This window comes from Pagrus major, chromosome 2 (assembly GCF_040436345.1).
Source record: "Pagrus major chromosome 2, Pma_NU_1.0".
NCBI classification, from domain to species: domain Eukaryota; kingdom Metazoa; phylum Chordata; class Actinopteri; order Spariformes; family Sparidae; genus Pagrus; species Pagrus major.
This window is the reverse complement of record NC_133216.1, coordinates 28,228,889-28,247,288: the sequence shown is the minus strand read 5'-3', so window position 1 is coordinate 28,247,288 and position 18,400 is coordinate 28,228,889. Positions and strand designations below refer to the sequence as shown.

The window sequence follows — 18,400 nt, the reverse complement described above, 5'->3', positions numbered from 1 at the left end:
GAGGTGAAGACTGCTGACAATTTTTTGTAATGTCATTGCACATAATAGATAATAAGTTGTGGCTATCTAACACTGCTGTATTCATCATACCTGCAGCTGTTTATAATAATGTCTTACTATTAGCATTGAGCCTACTTTTACTTATCGCTGATTTCAGGCTGTGGTGCTGTGCAGGGTTTTGTGGCCCCGCTGTGGCCCCTCGGACGTTTGAGCCACTCGCCTTGTTGGTACGGTAATATGGCATCCGATGAAACTGAATTCTCGCTCATATCCCATTTCGGTCGTGCCCCGTCTGAATTTACGGTCATTACGGTAATCCTGACAGCGGCTCCGGGTACGTCCATGGTGTCAGCTGATCCTCCTCTACTGGCGAGTGAGGAGGAAAATCAGCTGAAGGAAAACACTGCTGGCTAGTCAAAACCATGGCTGCGGAGATTCATTCGAGGCCCCAGACGGCTCGACCGATTCTTTTGAACAAGATCGAGGGCCACTCAGACGCTGTCAACAAAGCCGTGTTAATACCAAAAGAAGATGGAGTGATCACGGTCAGCGAGGACAGGTGAGTTCTGCCGAGCAGGCTAACGGTTAGCCTAACAGCAGTAACACTAGCTAGCGGGCTCGGTCTATTTGCTGGTCATTGCACTCATAATTCCTGGAGCACTGGTTCAAGAAGGACAACACAAAAGATGTTTTTTTTTCTCCCTGAGAGGGATTTGTTTGGGCTCGCGTGGGAGGGTGCGGGGTTAGCTAGAAATCCAGAAAGAATGAGTCATATCCATAAAGTATCTGCGAACAAACAACCAACTGTAATAGTAAACGGGAATATAATATTTGGTTTTTATTCTGCAACATTGAGTGTTACGACCCACGACTTGCTATACGCAAGTGTCACACTGTATTAACTCTAGGTTAGATTGACTTAACTAGCTAGTTAGCTACCGAGCTATTACTCATAGTAAACATTACTTTCTCAAACCAGCGACTGTTGCCTTTAAGTGCTGCTCGTATGCTGTAAAGATTTTATTGATCGCAGGTGCTGTTAGTGAAATGCTTTTAACTGCGCCTTGTAATAAAAGTTCTGTTATTTACTGAACGCTGCTCAGTTTTTCACAGGTTGTTTGCTCATCTTATCTAGTTACAAATTGCTTTATTATATGTGACGTCTAAGCTACGCAGGATTTTATACTTTGCGTTTTTCTGCTCCCTGAACGTCACATCTTGATAAGTTGAGTAGAGCTGAAAATCCTTTTTGTTGCAGCGTTCACTGGTGATTACCAACATCAAGTCAGTCACATATTTTCAGCAACACGTGAAGGCAGCAGCCCAGTAACCAGATAATCGCGGTTGAGAAGATGTAAGCGGGCTCATATCAGCCCATCACATTCACTGCTCTACTGTAAGTGATAAAGCTGTCCTGCCTGAGAAAAAGTGTGAAGAAGCAACATCCTTATTTAAATAAAGGAACTTGGTTGCTTTGAAGAAGTGTGTTGCAGTTTCCATCACACATCTAACCTACTTTATATTCAAAAGGGAAGTGGACAGGTGCTGCTTTTGATGTTATTACTTCTTTGCAGACATTTTACTGGAATAAAAGTAAAACCCTTAAACCTGAATCCTTAAAAGGTCGACCGAGGCTCACTGAAGTTGATTGTGGTTTTCAAAAACACAACATGACAGGGAAATGCATGCCTTAAAGTGAAACAAAAATGATCAGATACATTTCGAAAGTGGTTGAGTTTTGTATCATCACTTCTGTATTGTGGTCTCAACAGTAACATTTACTAAGCCTGTGTGAATGACTGCTCTGTCAGTTAGATAATACTAAAACAGTGACCTGCCAAGAATAATTTATCACCAACAGAAATGATTTCAATATGCCATTGATAAATGTGTCATCCTGCCGCCTTCACTGCTGTTTCATGAACAGAATCGAGCATTGTGTATAAAGAAAATTGTGGCTGGTTTCCCAGACGAGGATTAAGCCCAGTCATAAATGAGGGCTCTTTTCAGTGGATATTTCCATTGAGTATTTCCATTTTTACATCAAGTATGTACTTGTCTAACTGTGTGTTAGGTCAAGACAAACCGAAAGTAAAAGATTAGATCAAAAATGCACCTTTTTCACATGAACTAGACTACAGAATGAGACATAGGAGAGTGCTTTGAATTGCATATTTTGACATTTTTCTTCAGAACCATCCGAGTTTGGCTGAAAAGAGACAGCGGGCAGTACTGGCCAAGCATCTACCACACAGTGTCCTGTAAGTAAGAATGCATCGCTTCAATTGGAAAATTAGTCATGACTGTGTCTGTCCCTATATGCTTGTTTGTTTCATTTTCCCGGCTCATTGCTACTGTTTGCTTCTTCCTCCTTTAGCTCCATGCTCTTGCATGTCGTACCACCATGACAGCAGACGCATCTTCATAGGCCAGGACAATGGAGCTGTTGTGGTGAGTGAAGCTAACTCGAACAAATGTCTTCATATTCTTGCTCCAGGTTCACTCGTTTGGTTGTTAAAACAGTGTAGTTTCTTTAAAATATGCATATCTGGTTTGACTAGGCCACAATTTCAATATTTGGACTCCTCTGAGTGCCTGTGGGCTCAGGACAGTTATTTGATTTGAAACTTGTTTTCAATGTGTGTGTGTGTGTGTTTGCTTGCCTTCAGGAGTTTCTCATCTCTGAAGACTTCAACAAGATGAACCACGTCAAAACGTATCCAGGTGAGAACAGGAGATGAGGATACATACACACGCACACACAAACTGTCAAATCCAATTTAGCAACAAGCTGAGAGACTAGGCAGAGTTGTGTTGTTTATGTTTGACTGACAAATTTGGCTTATATGATTGCAAACTGCAACATCACAATTGAGCCTTTTTTCATTTGTGATGTTTTCTGGACTCAAATCACATCACAACAGAAAATTTAGAAAATGTAATAAAAGTGTAACCAAACAAAGCACTGATGCTTATAACAAAATTATAGCACCATAGAAATGGCAATGAAAAAAATCTGAATAATAGTTTTAGAGCTAAAATATTTTTTTTTTGGTGTTATGGTTATATAAATGTCAGTTTTAGAGTGCTGCTAGACCACCAAATTAATTCAGGTGCATGCCTCTGCTTGTGTGCAGCAACAGTGTGCACACAGTTTTTTGACCGCAGTGAAAATGTTGTTTTTGAAAGGCTGAACGCCAAAAAATACGGATAAAGCAGAATATTATGTGAGATAAAATATGTTGTGAATTTTTAGTAATGATTACATTGATCTTTCTTCAATACAGTTTGGCTTTTGGACTTTACAGTGCTCTGAAGTATTTGGAAATGTTCGGATCACACAAGTCAGAAACAAACCTAGGTAGCCACAACTGGAATCTAATTTTACAAATAGTGTAATAATAATAATATTAATGTAGTCTAATATTCCGGTGCAGCTGTGCAGAAATACTGGGTTTTATGTTATGAATGAAGCTTTGAGCTATTTGGTACAGCCCTAATTATGCCATTAAAATATTTCTAATGTATATAATCATTGTAATGTAAAAAGATACTTTGTCCCGTTAGTGGAACAAACTATGACATCTTGATCCCACCACTTCGGACTGTGGGAGAATTTTCTCACAAGCGATAATAAAAATAATTGCTGGTTGCAGCCCAACATCTTGAGTTCATCTCCTGTCATACGCTCATAATTGGTAGGTTATGTACAGAACACAGTTTCTATGACCGTATCCACAGATATCTTGCCTGATCAGTGGAAAATCGAGCTTCGGGGGGAAAACTTCCAGTCTGTTTAGATGGCTGAACACCACGTCAGCACTGGAATGCTCCATCTGGTTTCTACCACTTGTAGCAAAATCGAGCAGCAGACGCCGAACAGCTCATGACTCACAATCAGAACAAACAGGCATTAGGATGTCTATATACACTTCAAAGACAGGCAGGGCTTAACATTACCATTTGCCTTTTGGCAGTCAGTGTTACTTTCCTCAGAGCTGCAGACAAGGCAAGACTGACTTTAATTTTCAGCAGCCCATTGCTGATGATGAAAGACAGCTTACATATGTTTAGTCTGGTCAGAAAATGATATGAAAGATTGAATTTGGAAAATGTGTTCCTCTCTGTTGTTCAGATTAATTACTTCGCAAAATCTGTACCGCATTGTTATAAGAACATGTCCATGGTGGCTTGTTGCACACACTGCACAAGGGACAAAAGCTATTGCTCCATCAGACGCCTAGAACTGCTACAAGTTACAGAAAACACAGCAGTAAGATAAATATAGTTGAAATGCCTCATAAATTCCTTGTTCATTGAATCCCGGGAAGAAAGAATCTTTGAGGAGAAAGATCACTAATTGGAAAGAGGACAGGGAAGATCAAAGTTTCAGCCCCCGCTCACAGCCATGGACAGTCATGGTTTGGTCATGAGGCAATAAAAATATGAGAAGAATTTTCTCATTGATTAAAAATAGTGGCAAACTACACATACTTTCCATTTAACCCTGCACTAACAGTCTTGTACACTTGAAGAAGAAAGAAATGATTCCTCTGTGCTTAATTTATCAGAGATGCTTTGTTTTACAATGAGCCCTCATAACTTTATTTATCCAATCGCGCACTTATCAGTGAAGGGCTACACAGTCAAAAGGCCTGTCCAGATAGCATTTGTTACACTGTGCAGCAATGAGTTTAGCCTATTTCCCTGTAAATTATTTCCTTTAAGCAGCTTTGAAGTCATGAAAATGATTTTTGAGAACAATGTTTTTCCCTGCTTATCCATTAAACCCATTTGATATTTGACAATGCTGTACTGGCTGCGCAGCATGCTTTTGTGATGACATACCCACAGCTGCACAACTCTCAGAATGTGAATGTTGCTCTGTATATGCTAGACTTTTAGCCGCATCAACTTCATCAGATGATAATTCTGTAAGTCTGTTCACAGCTTGTTTTGCCCAGAAAATCAATTAATGGAGCTTTAAACTGAAGTGTGACTGAATATTTCTTACTAATGCCAAAACAAGGGCATTCAAATCTATGATTGCAGTTTTAGATATATTGTATAAATTAGTAGCAGATCAGCACATACTGTTACTATCAGCCAGATTTTGGCATTCCATTTTATGTTACATCAGTAAAGCTGTTGGCCAGATTTCTAAACAATATGGTGTTTCAAAAGGGGTTAACACCCTGCTGTCTGTAAAACAAGAGACATTGAATACATAAAGTATACAACAAAAGTATGCACCGTTAAAGTGATCCCCCCCAGATGGACCATTAAGACTGATGGGTATACAAATTATATGAAGGGATTCGCCTGTCTTAGTCCGGATTACAGCGACACTGAGCAGATGGGATCAGCACGTGGAAAGGGCAAATTAGTCTTAGATGGTGCTCATCCATGACGGCTCGGATATTAACTCCAATGGAATAGATAAGATCTTGCTTGACGTTCATCTAACATGACACTTGATGCGTTTGTGTTTTGCAGCCCACCAAAACCGCGTGTCGGATATGGTGTTCTCCCTGGAGAGCGAGTGGGTGGTGAGCACTGGCCATGACAAGAGTGTGAGCTGGATGTGCACCCAGAGTGGCAGCATGCTGGGGAGACACTACTTCACCGCCTGGGCCTCCTGCCTACAGTATCCTTCATTGACTCACTATGTGTACAGTGTATAGGAACATCCTTCAGCTAAGTAGTAACATGCAGAGAGTGTGTTAAAGCCCTGACTCCCTGCTCAGATACGATCACGAGACGCAGCATGCCTTTATCGGCGATTACTCAGGGCAGATCACGCTGCTTAAACTGGAGAGGCAGACGTATTCCACCATCACTACGCTGAAGGGTCATGAAGGTAAAGACACACACCTAAATACACATAACGAATCATCCACACAGAACTATTGCTATCTCCCAATGTAGGTGGATCGCACGAGGTCTCTGCACAAATAGTTTGTCTTCTGATGCTAAAGCCAGATATGCATATGTATTCACAGTAAATAGATGACCCAGATTTTTCTACCTGTCATCATGATGCAAGAAAATGAGAGACTAAGGGTGCACTCACACCCGGCAATCCGTACAGTGCCCAAGCACGTTTGACCCCCAAAATCCAGTTTGTTACACCAGTGTGAGCGCTCTGTACCGTGCTCAAGCACACTTTCTTGACCCTGGCATGGTTGGAAGGGGTGTGCTTCGGCACGGTACGGTTGCTAATGCATGAGCACAAGCACAGGTTCGCAACGTGGACATGTATGTAGAAGAGGTAACCGTGCGCAACCGAGTGCACCCTAATTGAATCCAATATTGAATCCAACATGATGATTGTGTTTCCTTAAAAAGTTTATTGCATTTTTTTAAGCTCTTAAAATGCATTTTTGCATTATAAAGGGTTACAGTTTATATTAAGTTCCTTGTAATACGCGGTAGTTATTAGGTAATAAGTCCTTTATAAGATCTTTATTGATATTTAGAAGACTATATTAGTGTTAATAATAGCATAATACATATGTTTATTATTAGATTGTAAGAGATTAATAAGCACTTACAAGAAACTTGTTAACAGACTGCTTAAAGCTGAGGTTGGTAAGACTGTAGAAACCAGCAAGAGCTAAATTCTAATACTAATCTAAATACTTTACTAATTCTTATAAGGGCCTTCTTACCTATTAACTAACACTGACTACAAGGGCCTTAGTATAAAGCGTTACCTATGACAGCTTATGGTTTGAGTAGGAAGAGTGCATACACTCTGTCAAATAGAACATCTCACACTGCCACAGTCTTTACCGGGACTGACATTTACTCTGCTCTTATTGGTGGATGTGTGACCACGTTTACATAAGAAAACCCATCATGTGGGTTTACAGATGATGGATTTCGCCGTTTCTCGTACTTCTCTTGAAATTCCCAGGTCTGTTTGTTTGAGTTGAGAGGTGATAACTGTGTTGTTTCCATGCTCATTAAGCTGCTCCACAATTGTTGAAGTCTTTTGGATGGGATTTTCCGGAAACTCCCATCTAAATACAGATGCATCATCGACTGATGAATTGATTACTCATATTGGTTTTGAATTCAAGTGTTCGTGTACTTTGGTGTAAAATGGATCCCACGACAAAAATAAGCTGCTAGGACACGTCATTGTGTGAAACAAACACTTCCCTGTGTTCTCATTCGGGCACTAATCACACATGTGCTCATGAGCTGGTTGAGAACAGGGTGAGGGATGACTCTTGTGACCAGATGACGCTCTCTACTACTCAAAAATCCTATTTTTACCACAGACCTGTCGTTTACAGGTAAGCCAGTTAGGAGAGGCATGTCAGTGTGCCTTACCTTTTAAAATGTAGAAAATACAAATCCTTACATCCTGCAGAAAACCTCTCTTTCATCCGCCCATGATAATTAATATTGATTAAACAGATAATACATGTTAATGGGTGTGGTATTGGCTCAAGCTGTGCCGGAGTTCCACCCAAATATTTAATAGAAAATTAAGCTTGATCAAAACAGAATGGAAAGGTCAGACCTGACCTCACTAGTCTCACATCAAGGTTTTTATACTTGCCCTTGTTAGAAAAATGTGTTTTTCCTAAATTGCCTAAATTCTTTGTTAAATTGTCCTTCACTGGCTCCAGGAAATAATCCCCTCCTGTATCTAAAATGTATCTATTGTGGTTGTATGGTAGGTGCAGTGACGTATTGCCAAATTTACACCTTAGTTTTCATCTTATGACAACATTAAACATAGAAATTAATGGTTTTTATGACACTGTTTTACGTTCAGATATGAGTCTTATGTTTTCCTCACGTCAGCTGATGGAAACATACCTTCAGCAGTGTAAAAAACTTCTAACTAGTTTTTTTTTTGAACATTGGCTCTAAATATTGTCAATAATGTGGCCATGAATGCAGAACCCAGTGTGTGGTCTTGCTTCCTACTGTTGAATATCATTTAAAACAATACTATGTGTATAAGATGAAGTTCTCAAGATAGCTTTAAAAGTGGGTCAGATGACATGATTCTGAGTGTGTGTGTGTGTGTGTGTTTATGTGTGGGTGCCCTGTGTGTCATGTAGCTACAGTTACTGTTAGCCTAGTCAGTCCACCACCACCACCACCTGCCACAGGCCATTATTCATCGTGTACTGGTCCAACTCAAGAGCTTCATTGTCTCTCCCAGAGTTGATTTTGCTTAGAATGCTGAAGGTTTCACTGTAAACATGGAAAACTATAAAGTATTTGCAAGTTGGCTTGTCTGGAAAAACTGTGATTCAACAAGAACATCAGAAGTACAGTTAAAGCATTTTAAGTCTTGGGCACTGTATGCACTGTAATGTAAGAACAGCTGTGTGTTGTTTTTGTGGCCACACACACAGAAGAACCGTGGGTGTTTCCCGAATAACAAGCTCTACCCTCTGACAAGAACGAGCAGATGGTCTGTTTGGTGTGGTTATTAGTCAAATCTGTCCGTGACCACCCTATATCAGACCAGTGGCAGCAGCTTTTGATCTGTGTATCTTATTTCTTAAACTTGCAACTTGTGTCAGGATTGAGCTTAATATGAATATAATGGATTGTCATTAAAATGCAACTCCAGTACACATTTATGTTTTTTCTTCTTTCCTGAATGCAAATGTTTGACTTTTCACTTCCCTTGCACTGTTGATCATCACTTTATTATGATCTTTATCTGTGAAGAAAATTGTCTTTTTTGTAGTGAAAGAGTGATAAGATCGTAGTGAAAGAGGAAGTACTATGTTTCACACACTGAAATAGAAATAATTATAGGCAATGTACAAATACCTCCAGTTTGTTACTTTCTAGCTGTGACGGTCACAGATAGCCAATTTGGTTCACTTGGTTAGGAGTGTCAGTAACAATGAACATGGCTGCATCAATTCAGCAACTAAGCTTACGAGCAAGAAGATAACCAACAGATTTCTCAGTTATTTGTTTGTGTCGATTCAATTCAAATTGACTGTACTGGCATGGAAAACATGTTTACACTGTTAAAGCGAGTGGGAAATAAAAAACAACAGATGTAGAATAGAAATAAGATACACAGATAAGTCAAAATAATTCTAGCTAGCTTTACAGGCTAGTTTCTAGCAGCTCATTCTAATACACAGAATTATGATTTTTTGTGGATTTAGTTTAATGATTAAAGTTTCTATTATTTGAAGTTGGTAACAACAACAATTGCACGGCACTGAAATTTTCCATCTCTTTTCTAATGAAGCATTAAATCATTCAAACCTATTCTAGTAGTAACCCATAACAAAATTATGAACCTGAAAATGAGCATGATGTGTCCCCTTTAGGATGTAATAACTTTGTTAAGGTCGTAGTGTTGTAGCAGAGAGGAGAGCCAAACTCTTTGGCAAGCAAGGCATGGAGAATCCCTATACTGAAGCAAATAATGAGATCTTGATCAGTATGGAGGACAGCAATGGAAAAAAAAGGACTCGTTCAAAAATGGGTAGATTTATGCCTTAAAGAGGGGATTCTCCAGCTGCAGTCAGCTCCAGGTTTAAGGTGTTTGGTCGAACTGTAGTTCTCCCTGCAGGCAGCAGATGGGGCCAACAGGTCAGACCAAACACTGTCCCTAAACTTGTTTTTCTCTCCGTCCCTCTGTCCCCTCCAGGCAGTATAGGGACCCTGTGGTGGGATCCTGTCCAGAGGCTGCTTTTCTCAGGGGCCTCTGACCACAGCGTCATCATGTGGGACATTGGGGGCCGCAAAGGACGAACGTTACTGTTGCAGGGACACCAGTAAGTCCGCCAGTGTTTGCATTACCTCCTCCGTGTTTGTCAGGGTTTGGGAGGCTTAAAATGGAATCAATGAAGAGGTGGGGTCAGCAACAGATGTCCCCAGGCATTCCTGTGTTTATCTCCACTTCTTGATTATCATACATATTTCACCTCCTCCTGGTCCACCTCCCCCCCGTGACAGGAGTCATCAACAAAACCTCTGTCCACTGATGTGTGCAGGAGCAAGCCTCCGTGGATCCTGTCACACCCTAGCAGGATTTACAGAGGTGTGTCTCTCAGACACCCATTATATGAGAGTTATAATGCTGTTGTATTTTGGACAGGTCCTTAATCCTATGCTGAACAAGTTTTCATCTCTTTTCAAGCATTTCTGGTGTCCTTATCACTACTCTCCCCCTCCAGTATGAGAAAAAACTTGTTTCGAGAAAATGGCCTTTAAAGATGTATACATTTCATGCAGTTTTAGACAAAACATGGTGTGGTGATTACTAGCATTAGGACAATAATTTTTGGTACTACAAGTTTGCTGCTATTTTATGTTTGAATGTGCAAATGAGAATCTAATTAAAGAGCACCTCAGTGAGTATCTTGGACACCGTTGCCTCTCATCTGAAGGAAGACAAAATCTCAAAATTGATCATTGCATGTAGCATTTCTCTTTTTAGGATTTTACTTTGATTTAGATCTTGGATTTGAGTGAAACCTTTCTTCCCTTTCATTGTGTCCGATGTCTCCCTCAGCGAGCGTGTCCAGGCCTTGCGGTACCTCCAGCTGACCAGGCAGTTGTTGTCGTGCTCAGCCGACGGAGGCATTGCAGTGTGGAACATGGACGCACAGAGAGAAGAGGTTTGCATCATGTTTATAACTGCCTGCTAAAGGTTATAACCAAACATTAATCTCAGACTTTGGTAAAAAGTAGACTTGGGGTTGGACTATTTTATGGTTTTCTAGTTTTGAGTTCCAGTTTTTCTCATAGCAGAGGGTGTGAAATACAAATAATAGTGTCTCATTAAATTTAAATGGACTGATCTCTGTACTCTAGTGATGTTGTAACTTTTGTCATTCTTCATTGCTAATTGACAATAACTCATAGAGCGCTCACTGCTCGTTCAGTATAATGGTCAAAGCAGCACGGTGTAGAAGGTGTAGTATATTAGTGTAGGGCGCTAGCTGTAATTGATTAAGTGTTTTGTGTGTTTAACAGTAGCCTCCAATTGCATGTGTCTCTGCAGGCGCCCCAGTGGTTAGACAGCGACTCCTGTCAGAAGTGTGAGCAGCCTTTTTTTTGGAACATCAAGCAGATGTGGGACACTAAGACGCTGGGCCTCAGACAGGTAGGAGAGTCTGGCTAGTGTCCTCCCCAGTTCGAGTCCCTCAGCCCATCAGTTATGCTAATATACTGTTTACTTTTTCTTTGTGCAGCACCACTGCAGGAAGTGTGGCCAGGCCGTTTGTGGAAAATGTAGTTCTAAACGCTCCACATACCCGATCATGGGCTTTGAGTTCCCTGTGCGGGTTTGTGATACCTGCTTTGATACCATCAAAGAAGAAGAGTGAGTCAAAGGCTTCTCTAAATTTTGATGCAATTGGTCACATTTTACCCAGATTTTCAGTGTACTGAGGGCAAATCTGATTAAAAGCTGTTTGTGTGTGTGTGTGTGTGTGTGTTGCAGTCGAACAGCACTGGCCACGTTCCACGAGGGGAAACACAACATTGCCCACATGGACATGGACCCATCCAGAGGCCTGATGGTCACTTGTGGAAGCGACCGCATTGTTAAGGTAAACAACAGTTCTTTGAAACCAGCTAATTCATGCGTGTATTCAGGCTCTGTCAAATACAAAACTAATTAAATCACTATCATTTTTTTTACGCTTCTGTTATCTCAGATTCCTGGTAAAAATTAGCGTGAATGCAGGCAGTCCTAGAACCTACCTTGTAGATTTGCTTCACTTGCCAGGAACCTGAATGGGTGGACTGTCAGTTCGCCTCTTGTCATTTGTGATAAAAAACTTTTTTTCTTAAAATTCATTTTTGTTACATCGTGCCCAAGTCGTGACAAATGTTCAAAGAGTGAACAAAGTAGCAAAACTTTCCTATAGACTCAAACCACTGCTGCAGCGTCATCTACTCCTCCTCTGTCCGTCTGTGAGGTGACACCAATGTTACTCAGGCACCAGAAGTCTATAAAGCTGCAGGGAAGTGTAAGTTCTTGGCACATACACCAATCAGCCACGACATTAAATCCACTGACACGTGAAGGTAATAACTTTGATCATCTTGTTACATCGCATTGTTAGGATGGGAAACCTTGGGTCCTGGCATTCATGTCGATGCCACCTGACACACATCACCCACACAAACACTGCTGCAGACCAAGCACAGGCCCCCCCATTAGCAACGGTTCTCCCCCCGACGGCAGTGACCCTCACAGCAGGACAATTCTGCCACACTGCAACAGCTGCTCAGGAATGGCTCAATGAACTTGACAAAGAGCACAAGGTGTGGATAGGACTTGGCTCTGACCCATCGGGGCATGGGCACAGGACTTCTGGGGGTGTCCTTTGGTGCCTGGAACCACTTGCACTCCTGACAGATCCTTTGAGTCCTGGGGGGTTGCAACATGAGGCCTCCATCGGTTGGACTTGTTCCAGGATGTCCCACAGATGCCCGATCGGGTTGAGATCTGGGGAATTTGGAGACTGGGTTGACATCTTGAGCTTTTTGTCACATTCCTTGGGTCATTCATGAGCAGTTTTTGCGGTGGCAGGGCTCATTGTCCTGCTGGGGAGGGTCACTGCCATCAGAGAGTACTGTTACCATGAGGGGGCCTACTTGGTTTGCAACAAAGTTTAGGTGGGTTGTGCGTGTCAGGTGGCATCCGCATGAATGCCAGGACCCAAGGTTTTCCCAACTGATCAATGTATTGTAGCAAGATGATCAAAGTTATGAACTTCACGTGTGTGGTCACATCAGTGGTTTTAGTGTTGTGGCTGATCGGTGCACTATGCTCATGGGTGGAATGCAGAAAGATGGATGATGCTGCCAAAGTGGTTTGAGAGGACATTTTTAATTTTTCTGCCATTTTTGAAAACTTGTCGTCGTTGGGATTTGTTACAGTTAATTCAAGTAGTCAAGTAGTCTCCATAAAGAAGCAAACTACAAATGTATAATGGCAACTTTTTTTAATTTATTGGGTTAATAGATTCAAACACGAGATTTTTGGTGATATTTTACTCTTAATTTCAGAAGTAGAGACTTTTGTTCAAATCACATTTTCATTGCTGCCTTTATTTCACTTCTCCATTCCATTTTTATTCTGTTCCATTGTGTAATCTGGTGTTAATTAAGAGTTAATACTTTGAATCGAGCACATTGATGTCTTGACAACATCCTGTAAGTATTGAAGCAGTAACAGAAACTGTTTCAGTAATGATGCAGCTTTGCACTTTCTGTCATTCTTATTGGCTGTTTGTCTCCACAGATCTGGGATATGACGCAGGTGGTTGGCTGTAGCTTAGCAACAGGCTTCTCTTCGCGCTGATTGGCCTAGGCCACTACATGCTCCGCCCACTCTTCCAGTGTCATGGAAACCCCTCTGTACAGTATATCTCTTCATCATGCCTGGGATCTTCAGCTAGAACCAGGCCTGCCCCTGGTGAATGTGTCCGAATGTGTGTGTGTGTGTGTGTGTGTGTGTGTGTGTGTGTGTGTGTGTGTGTGAGAGAGAGTGTGAGTGTGTGTGTGAGAGAGTGTGAGTGTGTTGTTATTGCAGACCTCCACATTTCTTTTGCCTCTCATAACAAATTCATCTTTAATTTCACCAACTGTCAATCCTCCATCAAGGTGTGTGTGACTGCTTTTTGACTTTTTGCTCTGATCTGAAACAGAACCCTAAGCACAATGGTGTGTGTGTACATGTGTGCATGTATCGTAATGATTCCTCCTATGGGAGGAATGGTATTGATATTAGTGTTTACATTATATAAATACTTCCAATGCTTCTTTTGACAAAGGTCATTTTTGAATTACCCTCGCACTGAAAAGATAGGTTTCACTATATCGCTGACCTGCCATCCCTGTACAAACATACACTAGCTTGATTATTACTGTGGCCCACTAACTGCATATTACTCAGTCACTGAAACATGTACAAACAACCCTGAACATCTGTATATACCCCTGCATCATGTGTATAGTAGATAGTTGCTTGAATTAACTCTCACTGATCGAAGCGATCAGCTTTTTTCCTCGTTTGCGCTATTTTTTTCTTTCACTAGTTGGCCTTAAATCACTCTCAGGAGGTTTTACATCAGTCGGTTGTCACTGGGCGGGGGCTCTTCATGTCAGTCGTAACCATTATTGATGTGTTATCACTGAAGGGTGGTAAAAAAATGAATGGCCTCTTCCCTTAATAGATCTCTTGATACACACAAAGATGCTGCCATAGAAATTTAATGTACTCGTCAGATGTCTGCATGACAGTTCCACCCAGCCAGGTGACCCATGGGAAAATGTAATATGTTGCCATCGTGACATGCACTGACAGAGGCAGCATCAACCATCCTGTCACAGCCATCCTGAGGTGTACCAGCCCTATAACAACTCAAGATTTAATTAGTGTGACTTTCAGAAAATAGCACAGCATCACCACCTCCTGCATATTCAAGAAAAACTGCGCCCAAAAATGAAAGTTCTGTCTCTATCTACTCACCCCCGTGCCGAGGGAAAATCGGGTGAGGTTTTGTAGTCCACAAAACATTTCTGGAGCTTCACAGCAAAACAGCATTGCAGCATTATCCTAAACAACTGAAGTAGATGGGGACATGTTTAAAAGGCGCCTTACAGCTCATCTGATGTAGTCCCAGTCCCCAGAAGCCACAAGATCTGAAATTGATTTGAATAGACATTATTTTCACCCCTTTTCAAAGCCAGAATCTCCACTGTAGCTGCTAAGCTACAAGCATTAGCGTGCAGCCTTTCTGAAGCTGGTGCACGAGAGGGCGTAAATAATTGAGCCATTTCATGTCTTTTTTAGATTATTTTTTACATTTTAAAACTAGTCTCCATCTACTGCAGTTATTCAGGAGAACGCTGCGAAGCTGTTCAGCTGTGAAGCGCCAGAAATGTTTTGTGGACTGCAAAACTTTGCATGGACATGGGTGGGAGTAAATAATGACTGAATTTTCTTTGTCTTGTGAACTTAAATAAAAAACAAAAAACTTTTAATTGTGTAGGTAGATACCACATGGCACTAATGGTGGAAGCCCAATATTCTAATACCTCATGAGAATCACTTTTCATCACTTAATTCCAAAAATATAAATATTTGTAAATTCTTTGTGATGCAAAATTGGATTTCCCTCCCACCAGAGAGGCACTTATCTACTGGACAGGTACTCTAAACTTATTGTAGCACTCAGTGCTGGCATGTTGAATCTTCCCCAGCTGAATCACAGGTCAGATCAGGGCTGCATGTGTTCCTTCAAAAGCCTTAAAGAGAGAAGGACACGCTCACAAAGCCTTTTTAGTGGTTTATCAGTGCTTACGACTGTTCACTCACCATCATTCACTCATGCACTCACCTCTTTAGAAAGCTCTGGATGTTTGCTCTTCCTTTTCATCCTGTTTTTACAAATCCTGTTCTGAGCTCTCCTACTTTCCCCACACGTGTGCATCAAGGATGTCTCATAACGCTAACGCATACCACTGCACTGTATTGCACAACTCGTGGTCTTTTGTCTTTGAATTAAACAGAACATTTTTGTAAGTTCAGATCTGGGAGCTGGATTCGATGTAGCGTCCTTGTAAATAGCGGCTCGTAATCTTCTAATGTTAGACTAACGCTTGCCTTACTGTAAGTGAAAAAATGAGCATTATAATGTGGAATTCCTGATCTCAAAATGTAGTCACATTCCAGTTTTTTGATCATGTAGTGTATATTTATATTTGTAGTAAAGTATTTATCTGTTATCATTGTAAATGGTGGTTTACTTTTCTTTGTGCCCATGTAGTAGTCTTTATTTCCTCGTAATAACAAACTAGAACATGTTCAGGACTCTTTAATGAAGCACGTGCAAACTCGGTAATGTTGAGAATGACTCCATTATTTAATATCCTAATGTGGACAAAGGTTGACTGTTTAATTAAGGGACCGCAGTGGTTGTCATATGACTGCTGTTGTTTCCCATCATCAAGACTTTACTCCATTATATTTAGATGTTTTACAGTTATACTTGGGGTTAGACTGAAAGCTGATACTGATCCAATTAGTCAGTTGCCAATATTTAGTTCAAATGTTCATTATATCAAAATTTGAGCTTTTCTGTCCTTCCATCGCTTCGGTCAAAGTGGATGCTCGGGACAAAACTGCAAAATTATAAGAAAGAATTTACAAAAAATATTATTAAATTGAAGCTGCATTACTTTTTTTTTTTTATTTTTCAGCCAAACAACCTAAAAACACAACACTGATATATCCCTTTATAAAGAAGTAGTCAGTTACGTACATGAGTAGTCAGTACCCATGGGTGGGACCACAGTCATCTTTGAACTCAGCCTTCATTTTGATCCCATCTACACACCTGAAACGTTATGTGACTGCATCAAAACAAACGTGGGTCAGGGATGTAAAGTGGGGGGCCAATAGCCCCTTTCCGCCCTACCCTCCTACTTCCAGCGCCCCTGCTGGGGCCACACCCACCTTTGAACTTGACCTTCATTTTGATCTCAACTGCACACCTTTAAAGTTTCATGACTGCATGTTTCACATTTCAAAACTGCTTCTCTGTTAGTTCTTACTGCAACAGGTGTCTCCAGGACCACATTTTGCCATGATACCCCCCCACACACACACATACACACATACACTAGTGAAGACTGCAGAGTACTCATGGTTGTCATGATGAGAGCAGAATTTATGAGCTGCAAAATCAAAACAATGTACTAAAAGAACCCAAAAATGCTGTTTAGACCTGCATAGAGCTCCAGAGTTTGGTGACAATTCTCTGTGGGTTCACCCCTACCACACTGGACAAAAAAACTCATGAACAGCCACTAACATCTGGCTTTTGTCTTCAATGTCAGTGTGTACAATCCTCCTTAGCAACTTCCCTTATCAGCTCCAGCAACTGTTCTCCAGCACGTTCGTGATGAAGAATGTGACACACAAGAAAAAGTTTAAAAAACCTGTACATACACACTAATTTTGGTTTAAAAGTGGTATAAGTGACATCTTTCACATTATATTTTGTAATTTTTTCCATCATTCATTTAAAAATATTGGTTAGTGCAGCTGTTTACATGCTTTCAAGACTTTATAGAGTTAATCTTCTGTCATATTAGAAATAGAGTAGTTTTCAGTTAAATTGCCAATATTGGCATACATCCATCAGTCCAACCCTAAGTATCATTAAAAAGCTCATGTCACAAAGCGTCATCTTGGGTCTACAGGGTTATTGACGATGCTACCGTACAATCAGGAGTCAAAGCTCGCCTTACTTTTTCAGTTCATTAGACATAGAAGCTTCTTCCAGGCATTACCTCTCATCATGTCCTTGTAACAGATTTAATTTGGGGATGAAAGTCTCCCTGGATGTGGAGCCTTAACTGCCCAGCAGATGGACAAGATGTCAAAGGTATGAGATGGCAGGATTTGCTGTTATCTTCAGATTGCTAGCCAGTTACAGGAAGGAAGGAATAGATTTCATCATGTAATAAATGGTTGAAATGGAGCAGTTGTAGGAGTCATTGTGTCATCTTTAGTTCATCAAACACCAGAATGGGTGGCCTACATGTTGATAAGAGGCCACATCAACATGTTAAAGATGATTCATTTTCCACAACACCATGGCCAATAATCTCAAACTCTGTAAACTGATTTCTCTTGGTTGACTTTTTCTCTTCAGATGCTTGTAAAATACACTCGCTGTTCCAACATGATGTTGTTAATGTATATCTCAAAATAATTGTATTTTTAAATACTTTTGTTGACAATACAATTGTTGACTTAAGTCTCTCTGTCTTGGTTTGACGGCACAGAGAGACTAAAGAACTGATGCTTAATAAAGATATTCTGATATGTTTATTTGACTGTTTTCGGTTTGTTTTTGTATCAACTCAATCTCAATATAACTCAGCAGTACAATGAGACACAAAACATTGAGCCATTTTCTTTATTCAAGCAAGCATTTACAAGATAAACTCAAGCCAAAGTCACAGTCGGTATAATGTATTTTTAAAAGTGCTGGTTAGATATTACTGAGTCTTAAATACATGTTTTATTGCACGTCACATGATGCTGCCGTGTGGTGTATTTAAGGCACTCGACTAATGGAGAGAGCACCTCATCTCCAGCCTGAGCACAAGCTGCACTACAATACAGCAAATACACAAGTTATTGACATGTTGACATGACTGTTAAACACACATCACTTGGCACGTTTGTAAGTCATCAAGACAACAAGTATGAGATTGAACCCATGGCTGGTGTTGTGAAGTAATAATGCAGTGTGTGTGTGTGACTTTGGTCATATCAGATTCCCATCTGATTGACAACTTTCATAAAGTCAAAGTAACAGACTGGATTGTTTGTGTGTGTGTGTGTGTGTGTGATTTATGA

At 40.7% G+C, this 18,400-nt stretch overlaps 1 protein-coding gene across 1 annotated transcript; it reads left to right on the top strand.

Annotated features, from left to right (window-relative positions):
• The first annotated feature begins 345 nt into the window (after positions 1-345).
• Positions 346-17,866, top strand: wdfy1 (WD repeat and FYVE domain containing 1). The gene is made up of 12 exons (XM_073484607.1): positions 346-559; positions 2,194-2,261; positions 2,378-2,451; positions 2,670-2,724; positions 5,497-5,647; positions 5,748-5,860; positions 9,653-9,779; positions 10,520-10,625; positions 11,012-11,113; positions 11,202-11,332; positions 11,453-11,561; positions 13,265-17,866. The coding sequence occupies exons 1-12, from the start codon at positions 423-425 to the stop codon at positions 13,322-13,324; spliced, it is 1,233 nt and encodes a 410-aa protein (XP_073340708.1). The 5' UTR covers positions 346-422; the 3' UTR covers positions 13,325-17,866.
• The last annotated feature ends 534 nt before the right edge of the window (positions 17,867-18,400 follow it).

Excerpts from the sequence above, each read along its gene's own strand:
- wdfy1 (XM_073484607.1), top strand. The coding sequence starts at position 423 with ATGGCTGCGGAGATTCATTCGAGGCCCCAGACGGCTCGACCGATTCTT. Across the intron at positions 560-2,193 it reads ATCACGGTCAGCGAGGACAG|AACCATCCGAGTTTGGCTGA; the intron begins GTGAGTTCTGCC and ends ATTTTTCTTCAG. Across the intron at positions 2,725-5,496 it reads CCACGTCAAAACGTATCCAG|CCCACCAAAACCGCGTGTCG; the intron begins GTGAGAACAGGA and ends TGTGTTTTGCAG.